Raw genomic sequence first — 14,867 nt, forward strand, 5'->3', positions numbered from 1 at the left:
AGGATGTTCTTGGCAAACGTATGTGATCATTATTTTAATAGCAGTGTTAAAGGGAGCAGTGGCTAGAACACATCAAAAAAGAGTCAACACAGAATTGGGAATGGGACGTTAATTCTTTTCTTAGCAAATTGCCAACAGCACCAACAACAAACCAGACAAAAATATCTGAACCTTAACAAAACCACCATCCATTAGACTTCTCAACTCTTGGAAATGAATGGGAAATAATTTAATCTTTGAATGAAAACAAAAAGCCAAGAGAAACCATATAACCATTGACAAAACTTTTTATTAAACTCATTACATGACATGGTACATTCAGTCCTCTACAGCGAAACTCATTCATTTCAGTGTGCGCACACTTTCAGTTTCCATGTGCTATTCAACAAGGAGGAACTTGGCTCCGTTCTCGGCGGCCGAGGATAAAATACAAATCCGGAGATGGGGATAAATATTTTTGTCTCGATGTGAAACTTACACCGCATGCGTCTGAGCCACGGGTGAAAGTCTTCGGTGTTATTTTCCCTGGGTCGGAGGCCTGTTTACCTTAAGAGATGAAAGGTCTCTACTTGTGCAGTCCATTCTGGCTGCTCTCCCTGCTCTGACGGTATTGTGGCATCGCTGTGGCTACAGTCGCACACACGCCAGGTTTTAGTTCGAAACGACCGATCATGTTGAGAAAAAAAAAACTCCCGTGGACTTAGTCGAGTCAAGCAATCGCAACCGTAGTCGCATTTTAGTGTTAGAGATCTCATTAGTCAGGCAGCAAACCCATAGTAAGTATGTCAGGAGGTGGGTGAGATGGGTGATGTAATTATACATGTAGATGAACAAAGTTTACCAAGGGAGGAGGTCTGAGTAGATGGAGGGGTTGACAAAACATTTGAGCTAAGCAAGGAAGACCATTGTTTGTTTACTGTTTTAAACTGAACCTTAAAAAAAAGTACTTATTTTAACCAAAACCATATTTTCTTCCCTTAAAACCAATCAAGATGTTTTGTGCCTAAGCCTTACCAAACTTTTATTGCAGTGTTGTCACACATGTGGATTTTATTTGTCTCAATTTTTTAACACTTGACTGCCAGCAAGTGGAAATACACATGGTACATGTATTTTTCTGTCTCGGTTTGGTTTCGGTTTAGGGAATGGCCAGTTTTAGGACTTGGGTTATACTGGAGGACCGTTGTTGTAATGGTCACAAGATCAAAGACAAGGTTGAGGTTAAGGAAAATATTATTTTAAAATGGGATCCGTGCTGTAGTCAGTTTTTTGTAAACCCATCCCCCCACCCCAACCTCATCCCTGCACAGATTTTGTGAATTTGTCTCATACTTTGCAATGGTCACAATTGGGTAGAAAGCTATGTTAAAGTCTTGTTATTGTATTGGAAAGAAAACTTCACTATCTATATAGTCTTCAGGTTGGAGGACACGTTGATCATAGAAGAACGTTTTTTGGATGCAGCGCCTTATAATTCTTGAATGCTCCCCACATGTGATGAGGCAAACGAGACAATTGCATCATTCCTTAAAGTTCCGTCATAACTGGAAGCAGCTGGAGACTTTTAACACATCCAATCGGGCGGATGTAACCGCCGCGATGGCGCTCGAAACGTTGCATCAGCTTCTCCTCAAAGAGAGCCAACTCAGCCGAATCCACAGCCATACCGAATACAGACGACGTTGGCGAGGGGAGCGAAGATAACAGGAACCGTCAAGTCATTTCGGATTTCCCCATGTTTACTGACTCACGACTCGCCTTTACATGCTCTGCAAAACACCACAGATGTATTACAGATATCTGCTGACACAGTTAAACGTTGCAAACCTGTGGGGCTCTCATTTATCAAACTGCTACAAGTGAAAGTTTGAAGCTTTTCACTTTTACTAGTTTCTCATATTTGTTATATAACTTACAAAGCATGTGATTTATTGGGGCACCTTGTCAAACGTCCGATCAGGGAATATAAATCATGTTATATGGCTGAGAAACCTGAATTAGAGCAGCGGAAATGTGGAAGTTCCACCAAACCTGTGGTTGGGATCCAGTGGACTACATTACTTAGCGCTATACACCAATCAGGTATAACATTATGACCACCTTCCTAATATTGTGTAGGTCTCCCTTGTTGCCTCCAAAACAGTTGAGACTCATCAGAGAATGGACATGAGCCTTCTGAGGGTGTACTGTGGTGTCTGGCAACAGAATTCTGTTAGTGGGGGGCCTTTGGGTCCTATGTGTTGAGGGGAGGGGCCTCTGTGGATCATCCTATAGATACTTGATCAGTTTGGGATGAATTTGGAGTCCAGGTCAACACCTTGTGCTGTACCTCATGTTTTTTTGAGTTGTTCAGAAACCGTTTTTGTGTGTGTGACTGTTGCCATCAAGGAGTGTCATTGCTATGGGGTGGGGGTGCCTGGTCTGGTCTAGTTGGGTGGTTCATGTCTAAGTAACATCCACACTAACACCAGGTCCAAAAGTTTCCCAGCAGAACATTGAATTGTCACAAGATGGTCAATGATATCTACTTCTCCTGTCAGTGGTTTTAATGCTGTGGCTGATCGGTGAATGACGTAGTTTTGGAACAATCTGAAAATTGCGGTACTTACACCACAAGCTCATGCTACTAATGCGACGGCTGTATACATGTGACCGTAACCCGCCTGCTGACAACAATACCAACTGTTCTAGCTTCAGAAAGAGTGCGACCATCTATCGGACGAAGTCAGATACAAACAAAACATCCACACACTTGTATGTTACACACTTTACTTGAATGTATCCATAAGCAATAGGTTTGGCAGCATTCATTTGACAAACTCAAGCACTCCAACCCGTGGTGACTCTGTAGCTTGGATAAAGCACTTTAATAGCAGATGAGTATTAGAAAGAAGACATGACGGTTTATGACAACAGTTAGTGTGTTACTTACAGGAGCAACATTTGATTTGACACTCGGATTAAACTCAACGCCTGATATGTTTCTCTTCGACGGCGCTCTTCTCCGGGACGTGTCTGACGCGTCACCCTTAAGGTTTCAAAATAAAAATCCCTTCCTCGATATTGCAATTAAATAAATACCTAACACAAGCGTATGTAAGCAACTGACCCGGGGATTTCATTTGACCAGAAAACAATCAATCACTCAAACCACATCGATGATAATGTTTTCATACATTTCTAATATGAGGTCGGCGGACAAACCCCATTTTCCCGTCCTCATGCATGCCTAAAGAGTTATACACCATGGCTTGTATACAGACAGATATATCTGGTATATGTCCAGTATATGTTCACATACATCTTAAAGTATGTTAGTTGACAGGTTGATCAATTTACGGTCCGGAAAAACCAAGCAAAGCCGGTGGACTTCAGCTTAAACGTGTAGCTTTTACTGTACGCAACAATGCTTTCAAACAACAAACATATAAAGAGTTAAATCTCTATCCGAGAAGATATAACAGAGTATTGAGGGTTTGTTTTGTTTTTTTTCAAATCAAGCAAGACCTCACTTGTTATGCTTAAGTGCTGCTGCAGGTATGTGAAGCACAACGAAGTCGGCGAGGGCTTTTTATATTCTCGTAACAAAATCGCGATTTCTCTCAGCTTGCGTCACATGATTGGCGTAATGATGCTTTCCAGAAGTCAAAAATAGCTTATAAAAATAACTTTGTTTTTTTTCCACTGATGTGAGTGCATGTTACTGCATGTTTGACACCTTTGCACACCCTGAAACCTTCTGTACTCTAGCCCTCCCCCTCTCGCCCTATCGGTGATTCTCTCCAATGTCGTGGCTGCTATCCGGCTAGATACGGAGTTGCATTCAAACGTATCTCGGCATATCAAAACTACCTGGCCAGCGTCTCTAACTGAAAAGAATATGACTAAAAATCTAAAACAAAAGCACATGATAAGTTGCTTTTTGGCGGTTTTTGAAGTAAAAGTCGTTGCTATGCCGGTCATTTGCCGTGACGCACTCAACCGTTGAATGCGTACAAGCCTGCAGTCTCTTCACTGCCCTACAGTAATGGCAAGGGCGTACAATGTAACAGTCACTCGGCGTAGGGAAAAGACACAGTGAGAGAGGAAAGGCAGCACAGCAAAACAGATGATACATAGAGAGAGACAAGATGATAAAACTCTTGCGAAGAGCAAACAAACACAAGATAGAAAAGGAGATAGGTGGAGATTGGCAGAGTAGCAGAAGCCGCACATAAACCTGTCAGGATCTCAGGAACTTGGGGAAAGGCCTGCCCAAGAATTAGAAAAAGCTGTTTTTTTTGTTTTTCTTTGTCAGGGTGTACAAAAGCATCGGTACAGCGGCGGTGGTAGGAAGGCGGAGGTGGGGTTTGGATGCAGAAACCACATGGAAGGCGAGGAGCATCAACACAGGCCATGCAAACGCAGCTCCTCATCCTCTTCTGTAAAGTTTACAGTCAGACATTCGCACCACACCGCATACAAAAAGCTATAGATGCTGACTCAGCGTCGTGAAAATGGCGCCGCATGGAGCGCCTCTTCGCGGCTTCACGGGCAGGCGGCATTGGCGTTTCACAGGTGGAAAGTAGGGGTATCATGGCGGTGCATATATAGATGTTTCTGATAGGTTGTTTTTTGTTTTCTGTTGTCTTCCAGATGCTTGTCGAGATGTTGCTTGGCGATTTGTTTTTTTATTTCTGTCTAAAAAAGGCGTGCCTTCTTCTTCAGGTCGTTCTTCTTCCAGAGAGCCAGGCGGTCAAACTGGTCCAGGGTCATGCCGAAAACCCGTCGAAAGTCTTCTGGGGATAGGTGTCTCTGGAAAAAGTAGAAAAGAACACTTACTCGCGGAGAACATCCGTGGTACCAACAGGGTCACACAACATTCACGTGCTTGACAAATTAAAGGAAAAAGAACAGGGCAGCCACTAGCCTTCAGATCAACACGTCGAGTCAATCTGGAGGGATGATCAGCATACTCCTAAACCTAGGCCTATCCGTCCTTTGGTGTTTTGATGCAAATGCAATGCTAAAATCATCAGGTTGAATTACAAAGCAATGCATTCATTGGCTTTGGTTGTGTGAGGAACAGCTTTTGGCCTTGGCCTTAAAACATGACACAAAACCTCAAATGAACTGGCAGTGAATTCCACGTGTGAATGCCCTTGTAGGTACATAGCTCTCAGGGGAGTCTGAGAACTACCTATTGGGTAGTTGCCCTCAAAGAGTCACCAGAACAATTTGGTCCGAAAGTCTACCAACACTCAAATGTTACACAGCCATGTTATTGACTGTTTTAGTAGGATAGTATGGTAGCTAGCTACTTAGTTGCTGAGCACTAGTATGAAACGTAGCCGAGCCAGGTAACTATCTAAACTAGATAATTAAGAATGATTCGAAACATTCATCCACAAATGCCATGTATTGTTATTTACTGCATAGGCTAATGGTGTGTTCACACTAAGAGTGACAGAATGACAAGCCACTATACACTTTCAATGGAAGTTGGCAATATGAAGCTAAAAACTAACGTCCAACACCTGTTGCGACGTGATAGGCGAGACACAAAAGGTTGAGCTGATTGCTTTGGTCACTTCGCTGTGACGTGGTGATGCATCAACGAATCGAATGCACTCGCTTCACCTGTTGCCGTGTCATATAGCCAAAACCCTTCCAAACACTGCATTAGTGACGTCACCGTGCACTTGAGTAACACTCCAAAATGTGACTCTAGCGTGAATGCACCATAAGACAGATAGTATGAACTGAAAAGCTTAGGCTAACTATCTAACTTAGATAGCTGGATACTTGAAAACTGCCGCTGGTATTGGTCATGGCAAAGTGGACAAAAAAGGTGCAAAAGCCTAGTCCTAGTTGGTCTTGCTTCAGGAAGGCAGGAAAATTGGATTTTGCGACACTGCTAACATGCCTTCTTCAAATTTCAACCCTCTAAATCTCACAAAGGATAACACTGAACCTGGAGAGCATGAAACTAAATCCATTATATCACTAAATCCTCCCTGCCCTGTCGAATTTTCACTAGGTGTCATGCACATGTTGTACTGCACCACTAAACCATGTGGTTCTTTGGTGCAATTAATAACCGCTTCTATCTGAACAAGTGAGATTATTTCTGCCTCTAGGCCAGATTTACTTTTTCCACCCAGTTGTGTTATGTGCTAAATCAGTAGCAGCTTCACACTCTCAGACTGGACTCGCACATAAAAGTTCAAATCCTAAGATGTTTGTGTTCGGCACATGAACAGCCGCCGTACCGCCTTCTGTATTGAGGTTTAATGCACTAAATTCAATTCTGGGCCTTAGAAGTTCCTCCAAACAAAACTGCAATCCAAAGCCCTGCTTGGCTTGTGCTGCCAAGTACTCAGTAACTCCTCTGTAAATGTCAAGAAATATACCATGGAACAAAAAACATGCATGGATTTGATTTAGATCCAGAACAAAAGCAAAAGGTTTCCTGCACTGTGCACAGAGGTTGTACGTTTCTGTGATGCTAGCGGTAGTAAATTAAAAGCAGACTGTTGCTGTGAAGTAGCAATAAACTGCTTTCTATATCAACCAACAGGAGTGTTGAGCAGTGGTTTACTATCAGGAAGATATCTTTAATTTTTGATGAAAAACGGGACCAAATGACTGAACTAAACCGGTAGTACCCCTAAGATATTTTGAGCAGGTTTAGCCATTCATCTCTAATAAGGGTGACATAAGCCCAGGTCTATCACAGAAAGACTAACATCTATTCAATTTAGAATCAGCATTGACCTAACAAGCATGTCTTTGGATGGTGGGAGGAAGGACACCTGAAGATTCAGGGGTTCGAACCCAGAATGTTCAAGCTGTGTGCCATCAGTGCTAATCATGACACCACTGTACCATCAATATTATACACCGATAAGGCATAACATTATGACCACTTTTCGGATACTGTGTAGGTCTCCGTTGTGCCTCCAAAACAGTTGTGACTCGTCAGAGAATGGACATGGGCCTTCTGAGGGTGTCCTGTGGTGTCTGGTAATAGAATGTTGTTAGTGTCTTTGGGTCCTATGGGTTGAGAGGAGGGCTTGTTATTTTTTTCTCCAGTCAGTGGTCATAATGTTGTGGCTGATCTGTGTACATAAAAAACGGACAACTAGGGACTTTTCGATGGACCAATGCAAGAACTCCATTTCTATCATAGCTAAAGGTTTGTGATCTTCATGATGACCCAAGAGCTTCTGGATGCGCTACTCATACTTTGCAAATGAACATGTTGTTGAGCACAAAATTGACCCATCAGATAAAGCTGTTTAAATCTGTCCTGACACTTAACTTCATTTAGTTTATGGGGCTCATTTACTTAATCTTTGAGTGGTCATAAAGTTCACTGGAGAAAATATATTTTGGAATGTTAAATATTTGTAATCTTTGGTCATTAAAATGGAAAAACCCGTTTGATTTGCATGAACCACAGTGTCTTACTTTCATGTCTTACTTTCATGTCTGAATGTGAGTTAGAACACTCGGCTGCATTGCCTCATGGAAACGTGTGGCCATCTTGGCCCCCGGGTTGCAGTTTTGGTAGGGATTTAGTTGCCGATTAGTTCGGGTAAACCTACAGCAGTTTGGGGTCAAGGATCGGGATCAGTGGCGGGTAAAAAAAAAATAAAAAAAAAGGTTGGAATATTTCACTCTGACACACAATTATAAACACTACTGATAATACGACTCTAGACTTGTGTTCCCAACCGCAGAGGGGATCTCTTGCGTCAGCAACACCTCGGTATCCCGACGGTTCGACTCCTCTCGGGACGTCATTCCCACAACCCAAAGTCTCACAGAGAGTTCTCATGTTGGGGTTGCTGAAGGTTGAAATATTTTAAAGAGGGTGTTTTTGGAGGAAAAAGTGCTCCTCTAACAACTGGCTAACCACAGTTTGAAGTTTTTAAATGGGTTACTTTAGTAACTGCATACATTTCCTGTTTTCAGCTGAGCAGAAGTTAATGAACGTTCCGAATCTGTAAATGAATAGAGTAAGAATAACAGCTGCAGGAAATTAGTTATTACGGGACATTAAGACCAATTATGCTGATTTTTTTATTGTAAGACGTGCATGTGGTTAAACTTGCTCCGACCCAGGGCTAGAGCAAGTTCTACCACCACCAATTATACTCACATTTCTCAATAAAACCCTGCAATTTATTGAGTCAACTTTGCACTTCCCTGCTTCAGCTTAAAGATTCCAATGCAGAAGACAAAAGTATGTGGTCACTCTAACAATACATGAATAGACGACCACTGAACATGTCTGTCTAAAATTCTAGGGCATTAATGTGCTGCTTTAACAATCTACAACTCCACCAGAGTCTAACTTCAACCGCAAGAGGATTAACGAGGTCCTGCAGATGCCGACTGTGAGCCAGGCGTTATCACCCAAAGGTGTTGGAAGGTTTTGGGGTCAGGGCTCTCAAGTTCTATCCTGCACCAAATTGGGAAAGTATTTCTTTATGGAGCTGGCTTGTGCACAAGAGAACTGTCATGTTGAAACAAGAAAGGCCCACACCGTTGCCACAGAGTTGGGAAAACACCATTGACTAAGCTATCGGTGTACGCTGTAACTAAGGACCTCTGAGAGCTTCAAATGAACGAGGAGGTGCAAGCTTTTGTTTGACCTTCTAAATTCAAAACTGTTTATACCCACTGCAGATTCCATGAGAAATTATTTGTAGGTTTTCAGACAAAACAGAGCAATCTGAATTAGTAAACTTGGGCGTCGGGAGCACACCGGTGGACTGTTTCACTGGGAGTTTATACTCCGAACAATCTGTTGATTATTAGAGAAAATAACTGTCAGATGTAAATTGTAGCCTCGCAGTCTCCTCACAATGGAGAATGGAGGAGCTGTCATAGTTAAAATATACACATTTTCAACAAATTAGCAATTAATCAAGTTATGTAGACAGAAATAGAACATGTAAAGTAAACTTCGGATGCTTGGCGCCCATGGGCGGTTGCCCGCTTTGCCCACTTGGTATTCCTGCCTTACAGTGTGTTTGTCATCTTATTTTAAAAGTTAAAAGAGTTAACTCTTTAACACCTAAGCCTCACCTAAGCAGCCTGGACTTCTTTTCGCCTATTTTGACTATAAAAACGTCCTGTGAGTGAGTGCTTCCGCCTATTTTTCCAGAATACCTGGAACTTTCAATATCTGGCGGTTATTTACAATTTACCAAATGTTATAACAGTGTAATAACCATAACCAAGTGAAATTTACAATAATGACACCGTATTGGCTGTAAAGCGCAATGTCTAAGTTTTCAGAAACCGTTGGAATTTTTCCAATAGCACAAACTGTGAAGTAATTACGGTAATCCAAAGTGCGCTTGCACAAACATGCCACCAGCAACAAATGATATGATATTTAATTAATTATATTTATGGTTCTCTCACACTTACCACTCCAAACTATCCCTGTCTTGACCGGACTTCACTACAGTTCTACATAAAAGTCGTCAGGTCAATCAGAAGTGAGTAGTCTCAGACAACACTGCAAACCTCGCTAACTGTTTATCCACCCTTAAAAAATAATTGGAGACGGCGCTTTTCTAAGCTCTGGCTGATACTTTTATCCCACCAGACTTTGCTACCTTGCTGGTCGGCCCAAACCACAAAATCCTAGCTTCAGCTAATTCTGTAATTTCACATTTTCTCAAAATGCTTAATGGCTTGTGGACAGAACGGGTGAAACGACAAGAACGGGGAGAGGAAGACTCGAGCTCACCTCCAGTCTGGTGCGATCTATGTCTCTGGGAAGCTTCACTTTCACTCTGTGCGTCACTGCCAGCATTTCGTAAGGGTAGACCTGGCACACACAAAGTACGCATTGTGGCACATTTATTAGGGAATACAGTTATAATTCAATGTCCAAACAAAACTGCCAAGTATATTAAAATATATTTGTAAAGTGTGAACAAACCCTTACCTTGTACTCTGGAGAAGAAAAGAAAGAAAGAGAGAGAGAGGGAGAATTAATTTCGTGGAACAATTACTTTGCATAATTTAGTTTACATCTTGTGGACCCAAATCTCCTCAAAAATATTGGGTTTCGAAGGCGTCTGAGAGCATTACACACTCTTGCTATGCACACATACACGCCGTTATGAGATTGGAATCATGTCAACTCACTCTTCCCCAGATACCACCAGGACTGTACACACATGCACTTGTAAACACACACCAGTAATTCTGCATCTGGAAAAATTACATCACCTCTCCACGCTGTTGCCAGAGCAGACGGGCTTGTGCACTTGGTAACAGTGTATATGTAATGCAATCAGGGATTATAAACTGACCCTGGATCCACACTTAGAGGGAAGATGATATGGCCCTTTATGCATGTTATAGTTTAAGGCTTACTTTAAGGCCGGTGCTATTTTCTGAAGGGAAAGGTCTGTTTCACTGAGCCTTTGGGATTTTGTAACAATAGAGTTGGAGACCGGTGCATAAAAACCATCTACGTCCATCGTTGCACAGCTTGGAAGGATAAAACTAAATCCAAGTGATGAGTAACGCCGTTATCTAAATGTCAAAGTTGCAAGACTGCAGCATTTTGGTGAAAAATCTAGCAAACCTGAGCTTAACTTTCGGTTGCACTGCAAATAGCAAACTAAAGAGTGGTTTGTAGAAACAGTACAAAATGTGTGAGTTCATTCATGCAGAGAGGGACAATAGAGCTTGAATGAAACTTTAGAGGACCAAGAATCGAACCCTGGGGAACACCATAGGTCATGGCCATGGTCATTAACGGCATCACCACACCATCTGCCTTCAAAATATGATCTGGACCAGTCAGGATGGTATGGAATGATCACTCCCAACTGTGTAATTTGTAGCATCTTAAATGGATGCCTTATAGAAACAGCATTTTATCTGAATTGGTATTCAGAAAAACATAATCCAGAGCCTTTACTGGGGCAGTTTTTCCTCATCTGATCTGTTTTATGGTCTGTTTTATCCAACAGCACAGACCACAAGATGACTCATTCAAATTATTATTTTTTTCATCAACTAACAGGCCAAAACCCAGGGATAATCAGTTTATTTTCAAGAAAAATAAGATGGGATGAGGTAATTTGCAACATTTAAACCCTCCTTGGTTGAATCATGTTAACTGAATGGTCAAACGGGATATAAATACACTGGCCGTATTGTATGCATTATATATTATGGATTTTGCTGATGCACTCATCGAAAAAAAAATAAATAAAAAAATAGACACCTCTTACCTCTCATGCCTCCCCAGCTCTGGGAGTCTGGATCCACTTCATCCTCCACCATCTCAGCGGCCTGCAGGAACACATACATTAAACAGACGCACAGTCAGACCATCATTCGGATGTCCTGCGTCATGCTGCCAAGAACACTGCTGGTCTTTATCAGAGCCACGGTTCATCTCAAAGTCTTTTAAGTCTCGGCTTTAGCGAGTGAGCCGCTCACATTCTTTCAGGGTGATTAATGGGAAGTAAGTGTGATATATTATTCTGATGGCAAGCTTGCATCATTTTGTTTGGAAAGGCTAAAACTGCACTCTGAATGAGCAGAGAGGGAAGTAATGAAGTGGATGTAGGCAAAAACAGTGCCAAGACAAATACTAATTTCTTTTCTTTATTTAATCTTTGAAGTAAAAAGCAAAACTGTCTGTCTCTATGTGTGCTGAATGCTTGCAGTGAGACAGTCTATATTGCAAGTATAATGTTACATACAGCACTAACCCTAACCCTTCATATTTACTGTAATTGAAAAAAAAAAACAACAATATCCCGTCATTCTACGTCTGGCACACTGAAACCGCCGTATCAACAAGACAAACCAGTAATGTCAGCAAGTGAAAAACAGTCCCGAGCTTTCATTTCCTTCTCTGTTCTGTTTTGTCTGCCTGTCCTCAAAGCCCTCGGCAAACACACAGGGTGAGCAGCAATATCACATTGGCGGATGATAGACTAAATACCCCCAGTGTCCTCATAATAAACCAGAGGTCTGCCCGTGGGGAGTGAGTGGCACCGACTGACCCCTGTGTAAACTGATACCAAAACTGTGAGGGAAAAGCCAGGGGAGGTCGATTTTTAAGACGGCAGAAAACATTTAAATGGTCTTAAAGGGTTCTTTAGATTTCCTGTGTTGATTGGTTGGGAGTGGGAGGCCGTGTGGTGCTGGGAAGTGTTGATTTGATAAAGACATTGCATATAGTAATGATGGAGGACTGTTTTATTTGTGTCTGACGGAGCTTGGAGCAATGGATCTAACGCTGCTTGATCTTCCAAACACCTCAGAGAGCCATTGTTAATTAAGAAGCCAAACCCAGAGAAGGTCCTATAATCTTTAGGTATGCTTGGTATGCTTCCTAATACTGTGTAGGTCTCCCTTGTGCCTCCAAAACAGTTGTGACTCGTCAGAGAATGGACATGGACTTTCTGAGGGTGTCCTGTGGTGTCTGGTAACAGAATGCTGTTAAGCGGGGGCATCTGAGGGGAGGGGCCTCTGTGGATCAGCCCACAGATACTTGATCAGTTTGGGATCTAGTGAATTTGGAGGCCAGGTCAACACCTTGTGCTGTTATTCATCTTTTTTTGAGTCGTTCCTAAAGCGTCAGGCTGCATCAAGGAGTGTCATTGCTATGGGGTGGGGGTGCCTGGTCCAATCTAGGTGGGTGGTACATGTCTAAGTATGAATGTATGCCAGGTCCAAAAGTTTCCCAGCAGGACACTGTATTGTCACAAGGTGGACAATGTTATTTACTTTTCCTGTCAGTGGTTTTTATGTTGTGGCTGATTGGTGTATATCGAGCAGGCTCTTCGAAGGCTTAGGGTATGACTTTTCTTATGCAGTTGTGAATTGTCACAGGCTACATCATCATCACGCACTGGTACACAAAATCTGGAAGCTCACCTTGTAAATGCCGTTCCTTCCATAGCCGGGTAAAGATGCAGACTTACTGTAGGGGAAATCTACAGAGAGGCAAACATATTTTAGCATTAGCTATTATTGTTCCCATGAAACTGTCTGGGCTTGTGAATGGTTACTCACTAGGCTGAGAGGTGTCAGTTGGCAGACTGCAGGTCGATTTGCGGGGGTCCAGGTCTTCTGGACCCATGTGACCGTCAATCTCGCTCTTCAAGATCATCCAACTAGTCCTCTACAGAGAGAGCAAGATGGATGGAGACGGAGAAACATGGAAAGAAGTGATGGATGATGGCAAAGTATGAGTTAGTTCATTAGTAAATGGATGTACAGTATTTGCTTAAAATAATGACTTGACAAGAGATAGACACGGAGAGACAGATTAACACACACACACACAGACACGCACACATATTGGACACACTGACCCACCTTGCTATCCTCACCATCCTGCCAGGATGTTCTAGAAGCTGTAAAACAGTCAGATGTTACAGGATGTCACAGTTAATGTGCTGGATCATCTGCCTCTCAGCGCTACTGTACTGCACTATTAACTCTACTGAGTAAGTCACCCCCGGAGCTTGACATCATCAGCTGCAGACAGCACCTACAGAGAGCTCCTCATGCACAAAAAGTGGTTAGCAACCACTTTTGCATTTGTATCAACACTGCATCTAACGGGTTACACTATGCACTGCGGGAATTTGACCTGTTGGTTGCTAGAACAAGATATCTGAGCCTTCACAGCTCCGTAACCGTGAAAATTGGCACTGCATATTTATGGTGCCCCAAGAAGTATTGCAGATCCGACCCATTGATATGTCATGTAACACCTTTACAGACGCAATGCTTCTTGAAGGATGACCATGAATATTACAGTGGAGAATCATGGTGCCCAGAAGATAAAATGATTTTTGTGAAGACCAGTCATGTTTTCATAGGGTTAGTTCCAGAAATCCATCAAACTGGACCACCCCAACCCTAACCCTAACCCTAACCATTTTGGACATTTTATGGCCCCTTCCTCTAGCAACACCTTTGGGGTAAATCTACTGAATCCATAAATCTGGCTTATATATGACTTATTCAAGCACTTGAGTTTTTTTGTGTGTTTTGTGTGTTTTTCAAGTGGTGTTTAAGATTACACAATCCATGTGTCCCTGACAGACTCCTCTTAAAGTACCGTAGTTGTGATGGTACATTAGATGTTGTCTAGGCATCCTGAGTATCTCCCGGCTATATCTCCCAGCTATTATACCACATGTACCATTGCGTACTCCAATGCAGCGTTCATTTAAATGTGTTTTCAGGCCGTCAGGCTGGGAAACACTTGACCAAAACTGGATTTAAAGCTGTTATTGGACAATGGCGCATGTATATACTGTGAACTTGTGAGCATGTCAGTATGTCAAATACAATTGCGTTTGCTTCTGACGTAGCTCCATCGTAGTCTATGTTAAAATGTTAAATCATTTATGTGGATTTGTATGCATGAATCTAAAGAACTTTTACAGCTCTCTCACCACATATCTCAAAACTTGACCAATGGACCAAATTCCCACAGAGCAGGTGTAGCCTTGTCAAAAGTGACTTCGGCTCACACAATTTAATATTTTTTTAGATGTTTTTCAGAAGGAAAAGGGCAAAGACTTTTTTCTTTTTGGCAGACGGCACACTTTGTCAGTGACCTAACGTCTGCTTGAACGCATTTAATTAACCTGCCGACAGCAAAGCTCATAAATCTGCAGGGCTGTGCCATACGCAGCTGAATTACCCGTCATGTTTGATAAAGATGACTAGTTTCTCGTGAGACGGAGGTGATAAAAGCTCCCTGGACTCCTGTGTTCATGCGCTCCGGGTGACCCAGAGTGTATTCCTTCACATTGTGCAACATATACCAGCTAACGAGAGTGAATACCAAACACCATACAGTGGTCTAG

At 42.3% G+C, this 14,867-nt stretch overlaps 1 protein-coding gene across 1 annotated transcript in view; it reads right to left on the reverse strand.

Moving 5' to 3' along the window:
• Positions 1-269: 269 nt before the first annotated feature.
• Positions 270-14,867, reverse strand: part of ablim2 (actin binding LIM protein family, member 2) — a 71,662-nt gene continuing 57,064 nt past the window's right edge. Inside the window, exons 16-22 of the mRNA XM_084553072.1 lie at positions 13,360-13,397; positions 13,054-13,162; positions 12,916-12,974; positions 11,256-11,316; positions 9,953-9,960; positions 9,752-9,832; positions 270-4,794 (exon numbers count right to left, since the gene is read on the reverse strand). Coding sequence (XP_084409198.1) covers positions 4,681-4,794; positions 9,752-9,832; positions 9,953-9,960; positions 11,256-11,316; positions 12,916-12,974; positions 13,054-13,162; positions 13,360-13,397 — 470 coding nt within the window. The 3' untranslated portion in view covers positions 270-4,680. The remainder of the gene's footprint in view (positions 4,795-9,751; positions 9,833-9,952; positions 9,961-11,255; positions 11,317-12,915; positions 12,975-13,053; positions 13,163-13,359; positions 13,398-14,867) is intronic.

The sequence above is a fragment of the Chelon labrosus genome (genome assembly GCF_963514085.1).
Source record: "Chelon labrosus genome assembly, chromosome: 1".
NCBI classification, from domain to species: domain Eukaryota; kingdom Metazoa; phylum Chordata; class Actinopteri; order Mugiliformes; family Mugilidae; genus Chelon; species Chelon labrosus.